General features: G+C 45.3%; 1 protein-coding gene across 2 annotated transcripts in view; it reads right to left on the bottom strand.

The window, feature by feature from the left end:
* Nucleotides 1-18,111, bottom strand: part of Iqsec2 (IQ motif and Sec7 domain 2) — a 102,990-nt gene that overhangs the window by 55,695 nt on the left and 29,184 nt on the right. For both annotated transcript variants that reach the window (XM_013035917.1, XM_013035915.1), the window contains exon 2: nt 11,740-11,769. In XM_013035917.1, the coding sequence (XP_012891371.1) occupies nt 11,740-11,769 (30 nt within the window). The remainder of the gene's footprint in view (nt 1-11,739; nt 11,770-18,111) is intronic.

The raw sequence follows: 18,111 nt of genomic DNA, 5'->3' as shown, positions 1-18,111 counted from the left end.
AACTTTGTGTCACTATGCCTATTCTCCTGTGGGGAAAATTGAGAGGTTTAGTATTAGTGGCAGAACCCCATGATGAAGAACTAGTTTGGCTGTTCCCAAATGAATCTACCCCTCTCAGCCATATCCCTACTTTAGAAACCCTCTCAGTGGAAGCTTTGCACAAACACCTTCCCATGAGGATTAGAGAGTACTTTTAGAAAGTGTCCTGGGATACTCCATATCAAATAAAATTCAAACCATCCATTTGGGGATTATCAAAATGGAGCCTTGGCCAATGTTCCTTATCACTGCAATAAGCTCTCAGCCCTTTTTCTGTGTTGTTTTTCTAAAATGTAGCTAACAAAAATGATCCCTGAAAAGGTCAAGTCAAAAGACAGGTCATTTATAATTGAGCAAGGCCTGGTTCTGCAGATGGGAGCAATGGAGGCTTGGAAAGGAGCAGTGTCACTCACATCCACACAGCCTGTCAGATCCAGGTGCCCTGGCTCCCTGCTGAACTCCCCCAGTGCATTCTGTCCTCCCTCTGGGTGGCACTGGAGAAAGGAGAGAATTGTTAGGGTCGGAGGGATGCAGGTCTCCTGAAGAGGACCACTGATCCAGCTCAGGGAATCCTATCTTTTTAGTGCTCTAGAATCTAGGCCCCTGGCTGTTTCGAGCAGAAGGCAGCCCTGGGAGGGGCCAGGGGGGCAATGATCTAGAAGGAATAGGAGCTGACAGGCAACAAGCCAGCCTTCCTGCCTCCCTGCCGGGGGCAGCTGGTTCATCTGAAGTAAGCCAAAGCTGTGGAACAAGAGAGGCCCTCCAGACCACCACAAGGTTGGCATCTATGGGCCCTTTGTGGCCTCTTCTCCCTCTGCCCACTTCCTAATGCCTGGCTCTCAGGGCTCTGGCCTCTGCCTCTGCTTTGTTTATTCCTTAAACAAGTTCTCAGGTCCCCCTTAACCAAGCTAGGCTGCTATTACAGCAGCTTCTCCTTGAGTTCATTTGGAGGTATTTCATAAGAGTGGAACCTCTGGCCCAGATCTCTCTCTTGGCTTGGCTGCGATTGAGAGACAAAAATTCAAGTTCTGGCTCAAATGGTGATGTTGTGTGACATCAGGCAACAATTTTACCCCTAGTTCTCCTCTCTGGTAATGCCAAGAACCTCCATTTTGGTACCTGGCTGAGCTGGGTACAACCTTTTAGGTGTGCAGCCCCTCTGAAACTGTTCGTCTGTGAATGGGGAGTGGCAATCACCATCTCACAGGCTCTTGTTAGGGTTCAGTGAAACCAGGTGTGCCATGATGAGACTCAGTAGCTCATGCCTGCGATCTTAGCTACTCAGAAGGTTGCGATCTAAGGATTGTGGTTCAGAGCCAGCTTAGGTGGAAACTTTTTTTTTTGTCAGTTGTAGGGCTTGGAACTCAGGGCCTGGGTGCTGTTCCCAGCTTTTTTGCTCAAGGTTATATTCCCCCCCCCCTTTTTTGGGTAGGTCGTGGGGCTTGAACTCTGTGTCTGGGCACTGCCCCTGAGCAATTCAGCCCAAGGTTAACACCCTACCACTTGAGCCATAGCGTCACTTCCAGTTTTCTGGTGGTTAATTAGAGATAAGATTCTCACGGACTTTCCTGCCTAGGCTGGCTTTGAACCGCAATCCTCAGATCTCAGCCTCCTATCAAGGCTCTACTCCTTTGAGCCATAGCTCCTCTTCTAGTTTTCTGGTGGTTAATTGGATATAAGCGTCTTCATGGATTTTTCTGTCTGGGCTAGCTTCGAACCATGATCTTCACATCTCAGCATCCTGAGTAGTCAGGATTTCAGGTGTGAGCCACCAGTGCCTGTCTAAGGCAGAAACTCTTATTCCCAATTAACCAGCAAAAAGCCAGAGTGAAGGCAAGTTGCTAATATGGGCAAAAAAAAAAAAGAGTTTAAATTTAAGCTCAAGAATCTCACCCTTCTCCCAAGAAAGTGTGGGGAGGCCTGTGAAAAGTCTGGGTTGGTTTCAGGGACAGGAGAAGAATTCTAGGAAAATATACTTTAAGATGTGGCTATTTTTGGAATTTAGATATCTCTAAGCATATTATAGAGAGTCATGTGGATGACCCACCAGGAGATGAAGAGAGGAAAGAATTAAGGGGACTGTTGGGACTTACTTACTGTGGGCCAGGCTCTATGCCAGGTGCAATACAGTAGTGACAAAGGGTAGACAATGCCCTACTCTTAGGAAGAGTCTATCCAAGTGAGCGTAAACAAACATCCTATTCAAGTGAAGACAGTAAGGGGGTAGTATTCTAGGAAGAGGAAAGGACCTGAGCAAAGAGGCCAATGTGACTGGGTGAAAAATGCAAAGAGGACAGATGTGAGACTAGAGATGCAGGCAGAATCTATCTTACAGAGCCTTAGAGACCACAATAAGAATCTCTTTCCTTATTACTAAGAGCTGTTTCGAAGCCTGTGCTTCAGTCAGGTATTGGAGAAAGTTTCTCTGAAACTCTTGGAATTATAAGAACAATATTGATTTCTAGCGTGGGAATGTGAACCTCTAATTTTCATCAGATCTTCAGGTTGCAACTCCAATTGGTAAGGAAGCTTCTTATATGATCCCATGCATAGTAAGTGAGCTAATGGCAAGCATTTTATAATCTTCTGTGTCCAAGCCCCCATCTTCTGTCTCCAGCAAATCTCAGCCATCCCCCATTTTATTTTGAGATAGTCTTACTGTGTATCTCAAACTGGCCTTGAATTTCTGATCTTCCTCTCTCAGCCTCCCAATGCTGGGATTGCAAGTATATACTACCATGCTTGTATGCTTCCCATCTTCAATCTGTGCTTCACCCAGACAAAGTGCTTGTAATTCTCGGCTCCACACTGCTTCTTCCTGCCTCATCTTCACCTGTGTTGTCCCTCTGGGTCCCCACAGCCACCTCTCTACCTGGCCAGCTCCCCATCCTTCTTCAAAAACCAATCCGAGGTTATCCTCTCTGGGAACCTGCCCTATCCTACCCAGGGAAGGATGCAGAGTGGGTTACCTCCTTGGTGTCTTTGCACCCTGCTTTTCTTTCATAACTGTCTGTTCACATGCTCATTGCCTCTTTTTTTGCCAGTCGTGGGGCCTGAACTCTGGGCCTGGGCACTGTCCCTCAGCTCTTCAGCTCAAGGCTAGCGCTCTACCACTTGAGCCACAGCACCACTTCCAGCTTTTTCTGCTTATGTGGTGCTGAAGAATTGAACCTAGGGCCTCATGCATGCAAGGCAAGCAGTCTACCACTGAGCCACCTTCCCAGCCCTCATTGCTTCTTCTTGACTGTAAGCTCTGTGAGATCTGGGGGTCTTGTGTTACTCATCCCAATGCTCCCAGCACCCAGCACAGGGCTTTCCTAGTCACTTATTGATGGGAAAGAGCTGATATGTAGAGGTGGGAGCTGCAAGATGGACGAGTGGACACTAGAGGGCACTGCAGCCAATGGAATCTTTTGTAAATGCTGGCCTTAAACCATACAGGTGTCTCCAGGAGCCCAGGAAACACAAAACCAGTGCTGCTGCATCCTGCACCATCCCTGTTCTGGATCTAACTGACCAAGGCTCCAGTTCCAGCTTCCTAATATACCTTCTAACCATTCCAGACCCAGTCTAATGATAGCTCCATCCCACTGTATAAAAGTTCCTCAAAAACACAAGTGTGTCAGACACCCCTCCCAAGCTGTAGCCTTCAAAACTATTCACCGCATTTCACTCCAGCGTGACTCACTATCCTCTGGATAACTTATACTCACCCTCTAGGTTTCAGCTTGGATGTCAGCTTAGAGAAGCCTGTCTGGCCCTCAGGGCTGGGTTGGGCAGACCTCCATGGTGCTCCCATGGCACCTTACACCTCCCTTATAATTGTGGGTAATTGTCTGTTTCCTGGCCAGACAGTGGATCAGAGAAGGATCCATCACTCTATTATTCACTATCCTATTAACCACATCATATCAGCAGCTACTAATATGGACAAAAATTGTCCTTGAATGAAAGAATAAAAGAATAAATAGATGGATACTTTGGGCAAGTCACTTTCCCCTTTAGGTGTTTATTTCCTGATCTGTAAACCACTCTGACTTGGAAGGATGGTCACAAGAATTAAAGATACCATGTTTCAAGTGTTCCCAAATGCCATTTGAAATCTTGTACACATTTTCTGAACCAAAGAAATGATTAATATTTTGAACAATAAAAACAAAGTGGGAGGAGGGGTTGGAGGAAACTTGTCTTGAGCCCGAAATTCTCTCTTTCCCTTAGCCTTACCATTTGTACACAGAAGATGGCTTTAGCAGTCATAATAAAATGAACATTTTTGAGCCAGGCACCAGTGGCTCATGCCTGTAATTCCAGCTACTTAGGAGGCTGAGATCTGAGGATTTCAGTTCAAAGCCAGCTTGGGAAGAAAAGTATGGAAGATTCTTTATCTCTAACCAGCAAAAAGGCAGAAGTGGAGCCATGGCTCAAGTGGTAGAGTGCCAGCCCTGAGTGAAAAAGCTAAAGGAGAGTGCCATAGCCCTAAGTTCAAGCCCTAGTACCAACACACACACACAAAATAAAACAGCATTTTTTGTTAAAAACCACACACACACACACACACACACACACACACACACACACACACACACACACACACACACACACACACACAGCACCTATTAACCAGAGGACCCTAGGAAGTAATGAAGAGACTCTGGCTGGCCTGGAAAATGCGAGGCCAGGGCCAAGACCAAGGCCAGAGCTATGAGCATCTCCCTTGCATCTAACACCATTCATTACTGGCATAGCTTGTTCCTAACTCTTTACTCATAGGTGAAGACTTGTCTAAGAGGTCATTAATTCTCTCTGTAATTAATGTAAAAACTGCAGGGTTTGTGTTAATGGAAAAGTAAGCTCAAGCGTCAAGCTGATAATATTGATCATGTGTGCTTATAATTATATACTATAAATAACTATAAATTCAGTCACCACACTTAATAAAACAGAAAAAAAATCTGAAGCATTTAAGAACTTGGTAGCAGTTAGTTGTTCTGAGGCTATGAAAACCACCACAGACCAGTTGCAATGATAATATCCACTGAATGGTGAAAACAGCATACTATCTTGAGCACAAAATCTCAGGGACAGCACCCAGGTCCTGAGTTCAAGCCCCAGTACTGGCACCAAAAAATGGCAAAAGGTAAGAGGTCTAGGCAGCTCATTTATAGAGCAGATGCTTAGTAGGTACAAGGCTGTGGGTTCAACTACCAGCATTATATACAAAACAATGTAAAAAGGGGGACCGTTTTAGATAAAACAATGTTTTGTTTTGTTCACGGTGTTTTGGATTTTTTTTTTGATGGTGATAATGTTTGAAGTTGGAGCCTCGTATGTGCTAGGCAGGTGCTTTTACTGCTGAGCTCTGCCTCCAAGCCAAACCGGTGTGTTTTGATACAAGAACATGGAACTTGAAAACATCGTTAGCAAAGGTCACCTTGCACTAAACTGGAAACAAAGTTTGTGATCAGGTAATCTTAGCCATCATGGAGCTTTGAGTGTCCCATCCCCAAGCTCTGGCCTCACTTTTGTGTGCATGAAATCTATGCTCACTGTAGAACACCAAGTGCTGAGTGTTTTATTTTTCAATTCTCACTTCACTTCTAAGAGAAATCATTCCTCCTTACCGCCCCTTGCTGCCTTGTGTTATCACAGGCTGGACAGAAATCACTGCAGTCAGATGGAGATGGCCTCTGAAGCTGGAAGGTCACAGAGCTCCCAGGTTGGTGGATATGGTAGAGTGTGTGACAGAAAAGACAGTCTATCCAGAGAGAGGAATCAGTGAAAAAGAGATGGCAGGAACCAGGCAACCTGGGAGAGATGCAGAGAGAGAAAGAGAGGACCTATGGGCCTGGGAGATACAGAAACCAAGAGAGTAATACAGGTCCTTGACTTTCCAGTTCTGCATCCAGTTGGCGAGAGGCCTGGCTGTATATTTCATTTACTGTTCTTAGATTCTGTGAGATGTGTCTTCACAATACCCTCCCCCTTTATTCTTGAGGTAGCTTGAGTGAGCTTCTGTTCCCTGCAACAAAAATATACCCAGACTAAGTGAAAATTGGGAATATAAGTGCAGGGCTTGCATAAGGGAGGAAACTGCATCAGCAACACTTAGGTCAGAGGGGTAAATGCAATTATATGGTATTTGTGTTTGATCACCCCAGAGTTCCCTCATTTCCTGACACTCGCTATCATAGCCACACACTACAGGCACACATGCATGTACGATAAACATCACACACACACACACACACACACACACACCCTGCACTCAGTGACACTCAGAAACAAATACCACAAATACCAGATACATTTCTATGCAGAACTCCCTGATGACATGGCTACAAGCCAACATGCAAGGTTGCCCTGCGCTCTTCTCAGCCACACTGACATGGAGCCTCCCTGACATGCAGTGATGCACACCCACATGCATGAACACAGTGGTGCTGCCCGTAAGGCTCAGGGCAGGAGTCGAAGCTTAACTGGGCTCTGCGCAGCCTCCTTCCCCAGCTGCCAAGTGACTCATCCCTGGGGCTGCTAATTAAAGCCAGGACAGAGGGGACAGAGGCAGGGGAGGGGAAAGAGAGGGAAGGCAAGTTTATTTTGGTGCCAACCAGGCTCTCAGCCAGCTTAGGGGTCACCCACTTCCTGGGGCTGGGCCAGGCGGGGGCAAGAGAACACAAAGAGGAAAAGGAGAAGAGGAGCCCTTTGCTCCTTACCCCTCTGGAGCTTCCTAGGAAGGTATTTCCTTTGGGAAAATTATCCTCAATCCCCTTCCCCCTACCTCTTTCTTCCTCCGTTTCATCAGAATCTAGCTCAAAGCCTCTAGACTCTCCTTACACATTGGCTGTCCACCGTGTTATCACACTCCCATCTGGGCCTGCAGAGCTGGCTCATCTGTGTCTGTAGCCAATCCAGACTGGAAGCTCCCATGGGTTAGGACCCCGACGGCCTGTTTCTGTCACCCCACAGATCGTCCAATACAAGTCCCTGCACACGCATGCACACACACACACTAACTTGGCAAATGTTCTGTACACACTTCAGGAATGCAATCAGGTTAACCACAGGATAGTATGTGTGATCACAAATCTACCTAGACTCTACCTTAACATCTACCATGGAGCAAACTAGCTAAGCTTTCTAAGCCTTTTTACACACACCCCCTCATCTTTCAAATTACAAGAATATATTCCCTATAGGATTATTGTGAAGATGAAATACACTGTTGGGAAAGTATGGACCTAGCATGGTGCCCGGCATAGGAAAGCTTTACTTATCGCTCGGTAAAGTGCAGCTATTGCCGTTGCTCATGATGATAAATCGTACCTCCACCTTAGGCTTGGGGTAGCAGCAATTATATAGAGTCAAGTTTAACACAGCCTCACTACATAGTACCCACAGACAAGTCCCTGGAGCTCTTCTAGGTTAAAAGCAGATTACAATATGACCTCATCAATGTCTTGAAAAGGATGTGAGCCTGGACAAGTGACTTGTGTGGAACCCAGCTCTCAGAAGTGGCTCAATTCCTAAGGACAGCGTGAGGGGCTCAGACTTTTGAAGCCAAAGAAGCCAGTGAGGAAGGAAGCAATCCGAGTGGATAAGCCTATAGCACTGGCAGATAAGTGACCCCAGAACCAGAAAGAATTCAGCAGGCAGTAAATGACAAGGGTCTAGGCAAAGGAAAGAGGTCTAGACAAGGTGGGGTGGCTGGGCTGAGCTAAACAGGAGGCAAAATGGGCAGGATGAATTAAGACACGGCACTCCTAGAACCTGCTGGTATCTTAGTCGTATGAAGGAGGGAGCCACCGAAGGGTTATGAGGTCTCTGTCAACTGAGATTGCCAAGAAAGAATCTTTGAGATTACCTAATCCTAACTCCCGGACAGATGGGGGCACTGAGGCCCAGAGTGGGAGGCCTCCTCTGGGAACAGAGCCAGCAGTGGCTCCTCCTCCCACTTCTCCTCCAGACTGCGGCTCCCGTTGCCATGGGGATGTCCCTGGCTCTGCGGGTGTCAGTGGCTCCCCCACCCCCTCCTTTCTTTCCTAGCAACAGGCCACCTCCTCCAGCTTTCATCCTTGCGTGCCTAGCAACCCTTGCCTGGTCCCTAGGGCCCCAGAGTTCCAGTCTGGCCCCTCTCTGCCAGCAGAGCCTTGGGGCTCCTGGTTCCCTTTGTGTTCTGGTGAGGGAATTCACCAGGTCCCTCCTGCTCATCACTGTTCAAGTTCTATACTCCACATTTTGTTTTTCCAGCTTGACTTCACAGCACACAACAATGGCTGGGGTTAGCAAAAGACTAGATGAGGATGAAGGACACTACTGTCTGTTTGAGCCACTATTTTACGTTGAGCACTGCTTTAAGTTTTCATCCACTCAGAGAAGCAGAATTATCATTTCCCTTTTGTCCAACAGAAACTAAGGACCAGAGAAGCTAAATGAGACTATAAAGAGCATGTAGCTAGGAAGCAGGATCTACTGATAGAGAGCTTTGCGACCTTGAGCCACTGCCAGTCCTTTTCTGGACCTTGGCTTAACGTGTCTCTAGGTGTGACAAGTTCTCTCAGCTCTATGGGCAGTCCAGGCACCTTCCTCTGTCCCCATCCCTCCCCCATCACCAGATGTTCAGCTCTAATTAGAATCTACGCTTCCTCTGGCACCCAATACTTAGAAGCCTTCAAGCTTAGGCCCTGGGTGGTTTGCAATCCACTTACCCTGCTCAGTACTTGCTGTTCATTTTTCATAGCAGTCCCTCTCCTTACCTTTTAAACCCTTCTCTGTCCACATACACGCACACACATACATATACATACATATATTTATTGGATGGATCCAAAGTTCTTGTCCATTTTTATGCTACAGAGCCCAGCCTCTTTCCAACTTTCCTCAAAAGATGTTTGTGAGCCAGACCCTGACCAGCATTCTGAACTTGATCTAGATCTGTTTTCGCTGAACTAACTGCTTTCTCTTTAAATACACCCCTGGCTGCCCTACACATGCTGATATGAAAAGTCAGTCCTGCACAGCCCTGCTCAGGAAGCTCTCCTTGACCCCTAACTGGAGGGAACTGCATAATTAATTAATTTATTTATTTATTAAGGCAGTCAGTCATGGGGCTTGAACTCAAGTCCTGGGTGCTGTCGCTGAGCTTTTTTGCTCAAGGATAGCACTCTACCACGTTGAGCCACAGTGCCAAGTCACAGTTTTCTGGTGATTAATTGGAGATCAGAGTTTTATGAACTTTCCTGATGGAGCTGGCTTTGAACTGGGATCCTCAGATCTCAGCCTCCTGAGTAGCTAGGATTACACACGTGAGCCACCAGTGCCCAGTGAACTGGAGAATTTATATGTAAGTCCTGAGAGCATCTTCAGAGGACCCCATTTAGCACTGATTCCATGATTAAGTATCTTCTTACCATTTTGCAAGATCTTGCCCCAAACATGATACATTTTAGGCCTTCCCCACTGCCTGAGTTTGACCATTACTTGATTGCTTGTACAATCCTCAAGGCCCTTATAGTTTCTAGACCATGGCCCCAGGATAGATGTCAGGAAGTAAGTCTGAGTAAAACACACTGGCTTTACAGCAGAGAGCCCAAGGTAAGAATAATAGAGATGAGATTCCCCACTGCCTCATTGTTCTTCTTTTTCTAGGCAAGGCATTGATCCTCTTAGAACCTCCTTTTCCTGATCTATAAATCAGAGATCATAATCCATGCCTCACAGGGCTGCTGTGAGCATTAAATAATATCATATTCCAAGTTCTTATCATGTGAGGAATCAATGATAATTGCTATGATCAGTAATATTTGGATGATGATGATGATGATTATCTGCAAGTCTGTTGAGAGTTCTAGCAGTGACCATGTGGGCAGTACTCTAGGCTTGGTGCCAAGAAGACCAGGGTTTGAATCCTGGCTTAGCTGTATACTAGTTATAAAACTCTAGGTAAAATCCACAACTACCCTGAGCCTCAGTTTCCTCAATTACAAAACAATGATGATAAGGCCAGCCCTTGTTTCACCGACAGTGTCACAGAGAGGATCAAAGAAAAGAAATTCTGGCAACTTGTGCCAGGGGGAGGCTGGGAAGGGATGGGAAGGGTAAACAAAGGAGGAGGCTGCAATGCTTGGTAAGAAATGTACGCATTATCCTGCCCATGCAATTGTAACCCCTCTGTACAGTATGTTCACAAATAAAATTAAATTAAATTAAAAAAAAAGAAAGACACAACATATGTTGGCTTATGACTGATGATTGTGATATATACAATTTACGATTATGATCACTAGTCAAATCCTTTAAGTGGAAGAAGTCTCCTACTGGGAAGAGCTATGAACTACAGAGATAATTTCAATCTGGTCTCTCAACAAGCAGCAGGCACATCATCAGAGATTCCTACTAGAACCCCAGGCTCAGGGTCAGCTCAGGTCACCTTCCTCCAAACCTACAGTGTGACAGTGAGATCCATGTTCCCTTGTTAGACAAATACATTCCTAAGTGCTAGGACAAGCTGTGCCTGTGCCATACTCCTTGGCAGCATGTCAGGACTAATTGTGCGTTATCATAAACCCCTTGCCTGGACACTAAGGCTAACTGTGTCCATCACATTCTCCCTGCTGTAATGCTGACATCAGGCTGCTGTCATCTCATAGCCCCAACTTTGGTTCTGGGCATCAGTGTGTCCATCCTGGCCAAGTGTCTATCTGTGTGCTGGAATCCTCTGACCCTAGCCCGTATCTACTGTCTGGATGACAGGATCTACGCTGCTGAATATCGTTGGACAAGTTGTGGTCTACACAAGCAGTTACAACCAAGAGGATATAAGCAGGGACTACACTATAGTCACCAAACTGTTTCAGAAGAAAAGGGATCATCCAGAAGGGGCATTGGGAAGGGAACATTTTTCTATTTATCACAGAGGTACTGTTTATGTCAATGGCTGCCCTGGCTGTGACTATTCCCTGTCCTATGTCTCTAGGCACATCTCATCTCAGACAGCAATCCCAGAAACCTAAGTCTAGATGCTAAGAATGACTGGGCCACATCCTGAGCCCTCATCATTTTCTCTATATTTGACACTTTTGCCTGCATGAAGCTTCTCCTGGGTGAATGCCTGGGGAAGACCCCTACCCCAGTTTACTTCTGATTCCCCAGGTAACAAATGCTCACACCATTAAAACTTACTGAAGCTTGTAAACTTCTAAAATCAAGTGCGCATGTGTGTGCATGCATGCACGTGCACATGCACACACACACACACCCTTTCCTTATCACCATCATAGATATTTCTAATGTCTAGAATCTGTCACATCCAAAGTCCATCCAAATCCCGAAACCTAACATCCACCATGCCCTCTTCAGCCTGGGAGGAGAAGATAGAGAGGGTTTCAGGCCCAGTGCTGGCCACTCTGTAGACTGGCTTTCATATGTGGCCTACTCCTATGAGCCCCTGCAATGTTCAACCACACTTCTAAATCAATAAAGGCCAAAGAGACTGAAGAAGAGTCTTCAACCCTCTCCTCACACCTGCCACATTCACCCTCCTCTCTTACTTCACTCCATTCCCACCCCTACCACCAAGAAGGGGAGAACCCTGGAGTTGACCCATACCCCTGCCCATAGATCCCAAAATAACAAAACTGACCCCTGCCCCAGCCCAGGCCCTGCCTTATCTCCCAATTACTACTAAAGAAACGAGGTACTGACCTGACAGTTCTGGAATTCTCACCATCAGATCTGAAAGGTAAACAGAGAAAAAAACAACAACACAGTTAGCATATGCTCTCTACTCTTTTCCCCCACCCCATGTAGTGACCTTGAGTCCAATGTACAACATGAAAAGGAGAGGGTGTTTTTATTCAAGCAGGGAGAATTAGCAAGGGCACGGGCCATGAGATAGTGAGTGCCTAGCCAATCAGGGCAGAGGTGAGGGAAGGAGGAAGACAGGGTGGCTGTGGAGGAGTGAGCAGGGTTAAGAGTGATCAGAGATGATGTCAAAGATGTATCAGGAATCAGTACCATGGGGCCTAAGAGGTTACAGTGAGGAGTGGCCTGAGAAGGAGCCAGCAGCTGTGGGTGGGGCAAAGTCTGAGCCTTAAACACAGAGAGCCCTAAGCTCAGTTATTGGCTAAGCCCAGATATTGGTTCTGCCATTTCCCAGTCCCATGACATGGGCAAGTCAGCATCACTTCTTTTAGTCTGAGCCTCAGTCTCCCCATTTTGTAACTGGCTGATCCTCACAGAGCTTTGGGGATGATTAAGTTCTTTGGAGCTCCGTAGACAAATGCCAGGTATTATTAACCACATAGAAGCTTTGCCAACTGCCTGGCCCAACCTGCTTATTTTCCAGATGAAGAGAATGAAGTAGAGAGGGTAAATGAGTCAGCTGCCAGGTTCCTTTCTACTACATTGGTCTGCCTTCATTGTGAGGCCCCTTCAGGGGCAAAGGAAGGATGAAAGCAGAGTGGAGTTGTGGAAGGCTCTGAGAAGTGAAGGAATGAATGCACTCTGAACCACTGCTCTCTCCTCTGTTCCTCCTCCCTGAGAAGAATGTGTGCACATATGCCTATCCAAGGGATTGTGTGTGCATATTATATATGCACATGAGTGTACATGCACCTCTGTTAGGGATGTTAGGCCAGAGGAGTTGGCATGTTGGGGGCAGGGAGAGAAGGAAGGAGAACCAGGGATCTTGGAAGTAAAGGAGCATGAAATGCAGCCCTCCTTTTCTCCCTAGTTGTTTTCTTCCACCCTCTTCACCCTAGGACTCACTCATTCCCTGGCTACACTGTAAAAAATAAAAACACCAAAAAACAGAGATGAACAGATCACAGTCTCTGGCCTCAGAGAGAAAGATGTTACTCTAGTTGGTCTGGGGATAGAAGGATCCACCTATATCTACCCTGAGTACCAAATGACAATGGAAGGGAGGAGGATCTTGGGAGAACATTAGTTGAAAAAGTGTATGGAGGTCCCATCATCAAGGTGGGACCCTGGGGAATGGGTGAGTACAGCGCTTCCAGTTTGACTTCTGATTAGCCATATTATGTGATCTGGGGAAAGTCACTCCACTATGTGGAGCCTCAACTTTTTCACTGAGTAAAAAAGGGTTGGTGTGAGGGCTGTAGTGAGAATCCCTCTCCCTCCTTATGGAGTAAGTGTGCCTGGCACACCACAGTCCAGGCTCAGCTCGTGACAGTACTACCAATGCTTAATCTTCTCAGCCCCTGAAGGAAAGGAGACTAGGGCCATGAAGCACCTAGTCACATTTATTAAAACCTTTATCTCAAGCCAGAAGCCAGTGGCTCATGCCTATAATCTGAGCTACTTGGGAGGCTGAGATCTGCAGATCATGTTTCAAAAACAGCCTGGGCAATTAACTACCAAAAAACCAGTAGTGGAGCTGTGGCTCAAGTGGTAGAACACTAGCTTGAGCCAGCTCAGGGACAATATCCAGGCCTTGTTTTTAAGCCCCAAGACACAGAGACAGAGACAGACAGACAGACAGACAGACAGACACACACACACACACACACACACACACCCCTTTTATCTCACTTTGTAGCAGCAAGATTGTTTCTAAGTTTTCTCTTCTCTTTACCACACTCTCAGCCCCAAACCCAACATACGTTTCCTCAACTGACTGCACAGCAGGCTCTGACCTAGAAAGGCAACCCCTCAAGGACTTGGTAAACTGGCCACTTGCCTTTATGTGAGGGTTTAAATAACATTCATAGGGGCTAGAAAGGTGGCTCAGTGGTAGAGCGCTTGCCTTGTATGCCTGAAGCCCTGTGTTTGATTCCTCAGCACCACATAAGCAAAAAGAAAAAAGCCGGAAGTGGCACTGTGGCTCAAGTGGTAGAACACTAGCCTTGAGCTGAAGAGCTGAGGGACAGCGCCCAGGCCCAGACTTCAGGCCCCACGATCGGACTCAAAAAAAAAAAAAAACAGTTATAATCACCTTCATCATCATAGCCATCATAAACTACAATTGACCATCTACTATGTGCCAATCATAGTACCTCTGCTCCCAAAGTACTTCCACATGATGCTACAGTCCTTAAGATGGCTATATATACATGTATATGCGTGTCTGTGTGTAGTTATATATAGGAATTTTACTCATCCAACAGGAAAAATGGTATGACATTTGCAGGGAAATTGATGGACCTGGAAAAAATTACATTAAGTGAAGTAAGTGAGGCTCAGAGAGACAAGGGCTCATATTTTCTCTCATATGTGGAAGTTAGATAGACATTATAAAGATACATGTAAACATATACACAGCCATACTCATATACACACACAAACGTGTTAACTAAAGTATAGTATATGCAGAGAAAATGCCAATGAACATCTTACAGTTTAACAAAATGACACCAGGAAGCTGGAACATGTGTTGTTGTGTAGGGGTAAGGCCAAGGGAAGGGGTATAGACAAATGGAGAGAGGAAGGGAGGGCAAAGGCAGTCGTAATATTCACTGTATACATGTAAAATTGGAACTAGGTAAAGTGAGAACAGGTGGGGTTGGGAGGAAAAGGCTCCAAATCCTTTGGCACAGGAAAGTAGCCAATTCTTCTCACTGTGAAATGACTCACAAGATTGAGGGACACGGCATCATATGACCATCAATGGGGATGGCAGCTCCTCAAGGATGTATCATTCTTTATGTATTTAGAATATTATGTAGGATCAACAATCATCAATGAATCACTATCCTCATAATTCAGGTCTCTTCAGTGGCCAGTGCCCAGCCCTATGATGGATTTGCCTCCTAATTCATGAGGCTGGACCTCTTTTCTCATGGAAGGAAGTATAGACTGGTAGAAAGAATGCTGGATTCTATTATGACTTACTCTTTAACTGGCAGTGTGAAGCTAAGACAAGTCACATCACTCTGCACCTTGCTTTCTCATGTATAAATGATAGAGCTGTGTCAGTTGAGTTCCTACTAAACTTTAGGCTGGAAAATACTTAATTTCTTTATGACTTCAAAGTTTACTTCTTTTTCATTTGTTTTTGTACCACTCCTGGGGTTTGAACTCAGGGTCTGGGCACTATCCCTGAGCGTTTTTGCTCAAGTTTAGCACTCTACCAATTGAGCCACAGCTCTACTTCCAGATTTTTGGTGGTTAAATGGAGAAGAGATCGCACAGATGTTCCTTCCCCAGGCTGGCTTCAAACTATGATCCTTAGATCTCAGACTTCTGAGCTCCTGAATAGCTAAGACTACAGGTGATTGACAAGCTCCTGGAAGTTTATTTCTTTTATCAATTAAACTTAGCTATCTACATGAAGAAACAGACTCAAGGAACACACATACACACATACATACACACACAGCGTTATCCACATCTATCTATGTCATCCATGTCTGTTTATTTCCTACAATATTCCTACACTCCTCAGAGGTGTGTGTGTGTGTGTGTGTGTGTGTGTGTGTGTGTGTGCATGCGTGTGTGCGTGTGTGTGTGTGTGTGTGTTGGTCCTGGAGCTGGAACTCAGAGCCTGGGCACTGTCCCTTAGCTTTTTCACTCAGGTCTGGCACTCTGCCACTTGAAGCACAACTCTACCTCTGGTTTTTTGGTGGTTAACTGAAGATGAGTCTTTTAGATCTTTCTGTCTAGCTGGCTTCGAACTGTGATCCTTAGATCTCAGTGTCCTGAGTAGAAATGATTACAGGCATGAGCCACTAGTGCCTGGTTCCCATGGTCTTCTCTTAATAAAAAGCCACTTAGTATCTCCAGATTCTCAAAAGACTTGGATGTGTCAATCCCCATCCTCAGTAGTGATACATAATTGTAATTGATTAAAACCTATGAGGATAGTGAACTATACTTTCTGAACCCAAACTTGAGTGTGTAAATTTATGTATACATAGAATACATAGAAGTCTATGCCTTTTCATACTGAAGCTCTTAAGTACAGGAAGCAATCTGAAAAATGGGAGAGTAAAAGGCAGACTATGAAGAGTGTCTAAATATTTGGAGGGACTTCTGGGGGTATCAGAGTGGTACTCAAAGCAACACTAAAAGAACAGAGTTCAAATCCACAAAATAGTGTTTGAAAAAGAAAGAAGGGAGGGGGTTAAAGGAATATAATAGAAAGGGTAAACTTGTTCAAAGCACAGTGAATACACATATGGAATTATCACAACAACCCCCCTTGTACTATTAGTATATGCTGGGAGGAGGGAGAGAAAAACAATGGAGGCGCTGTAGTTTCCACACTAGAGTTTCTGTCCTTGCCTCTGGGATGGATTCTCTGCCTCCAGTTTTGATCCTTCAAGCCAAGTTTAATAAGCAGTAACTAGGAACAATATGGTGCCTCTCCCTAAGAACCTGGAATTGAATCAACAAAGTTGTCCTCTGACAACAAGTTTTGTTCAGAAAGCTAAAGTAATTAAACAAACACAAATGCATCTGAAACATGCAGAGTCACCTGATTGGACAGAGTGATCCTCTAGCCAGGATTTAAATAAGTTGCTCAAAAATCTGGGTCCCGGTCTGGAGATGCTGTTCAGTGGTATAGCATTTAGCTAGCATGTTGCTAGGCTCTGGTTTCTATCCCTGGCACCTCAAAGCAAAGAGGAAAAAAAAACCCTGCATGCCCAACAACAGAAAGGAGGTGAGATACCAATGGAGGTAGATTTTTCAAATTTATTTGTTTGTTTGTATGTATGTATACATGTATTTTGATGCCAGTACTGAAGCTTTATGTATGTATGTATGTATACATGTATTTTGATGCCAGTACTGAAGCTTGATCTCAAGGTCTGAGCACTGTCTCCTAGCTTTTTTCACTTAAGGCTGGTGCTCTGCCTCCTGAACCACAACTCCACTTCCAGCTTTTTGGGGATTAATTGGAGATAAGTGTCTCATGGACTTTCCTGCCCAGTCTGGCTTGGAACTTCGATCCTCAGATCCCAGCCTCTGGAGTAGCCAGAATTACAGGCATAAGTCACTGGTGCCCAGCTCAGATTTTTTAAAAAAACATAAGACTTGAAGGGCAACTATGAATAGGCTCCTCCTAGGAGTGTCGTGAGGAAACACAGGGATCATTCGGGCCTCTCCAAATGCTGAGAACCAGTCCTGTGCTTTCCCATCTGGATATCATCGTGTATAAGTACAAGTATCTTCAATGGACAAGTCCTTTCTCACATGGACTGCTAAAGAAACATTCAAAAGCACAAATCAGTTGATGCATTTCTCCGGCTTGGAATAGTAATTTCCCTGTGAACCTCCCTACCAATACAAGCCTACCTCTCTTTAATCTTTGCTACCTAGAAAATGTTTTGCCCTGCTTTATGTTTTTTCTTTTTTTTGGTCCGGTTGCGGGGCCTGAACTCTGGGCCTGGGCGCTGTCCCTCAGCTCTTCAGCTCAAGGCTAGCGCTCTACCACTTGAGACACAGCGCCACTTCCGGCTTTTTCCTTATGTGGTGCTGAGGAATCGAACCCAGCGCCTCAGGCATGCAAGGCAAGCACACTACCACTGAGCCACCTTCCCAGCCCCTGCTTTATGTTTTTTCAATGATTTTAAATTTTTATCGAAGTAATACTTGAACATGGTTTTAAAAAGTCAAATTATAATAAAAACAATAATAAAACAAGTCTCTTTTAAACTCCTTCTGTCCTAAGTCACATGTATGTATGTATGTATGTATATATGTATGTATGTATATACATACATATATGTAACACATTTATTGTTTCTTAAGTTTTATATACATGTGTGGGGATGTATGTATATAATTTTTTGTGCTGGTCCTAGTGCTTGATCTCAGGTCCTGGGTGCTGTCCATGAGCATCTTTTGCTCAAGGCTAGCACTGCCCTTTGAGTCACAGCTCCACTTCTGGCTTTTTTTGGTAGTTAACTGGAGATCAGTCTCTCACAGACTTTTTTGACTGGGCTGGCCTCAAATTGCAATCCTTAGATCTTAGCCTCCTGAGTAGCTAGGATTACAAGCCTGAGTCACTGGTGTCCAGCTAGTGTGTGTGTGTGTGTACTGGAAGGTCAATCTCACGGCCTGGCACATGCTAAGCAAGTGCCTGAGTCATTGGTGTCCAGCTAGTGTGTG

This window comes from Dipodomys ordii, unplaced genomic scaffold (assembly GCF_000151885.1).
Source record: "Dipodomys ordii isolate 6190 unplaced genomic scaffold, Dord_2.0 Scaffold231, whole genome shotgun sequence".
In the NCBI taxonomy this organism is placed as follows: Eukaryota; Metazoa; Chordata; class Mammalia; order Rodentia; family Heteromyidae; genus Dipodomys; species Dipodomys ordii.
The sequence above is the reverse complement of the archived record's forward strand: the minus strand, read 5'-3'. Positions and strand labels throughout refer to the sequence as shown.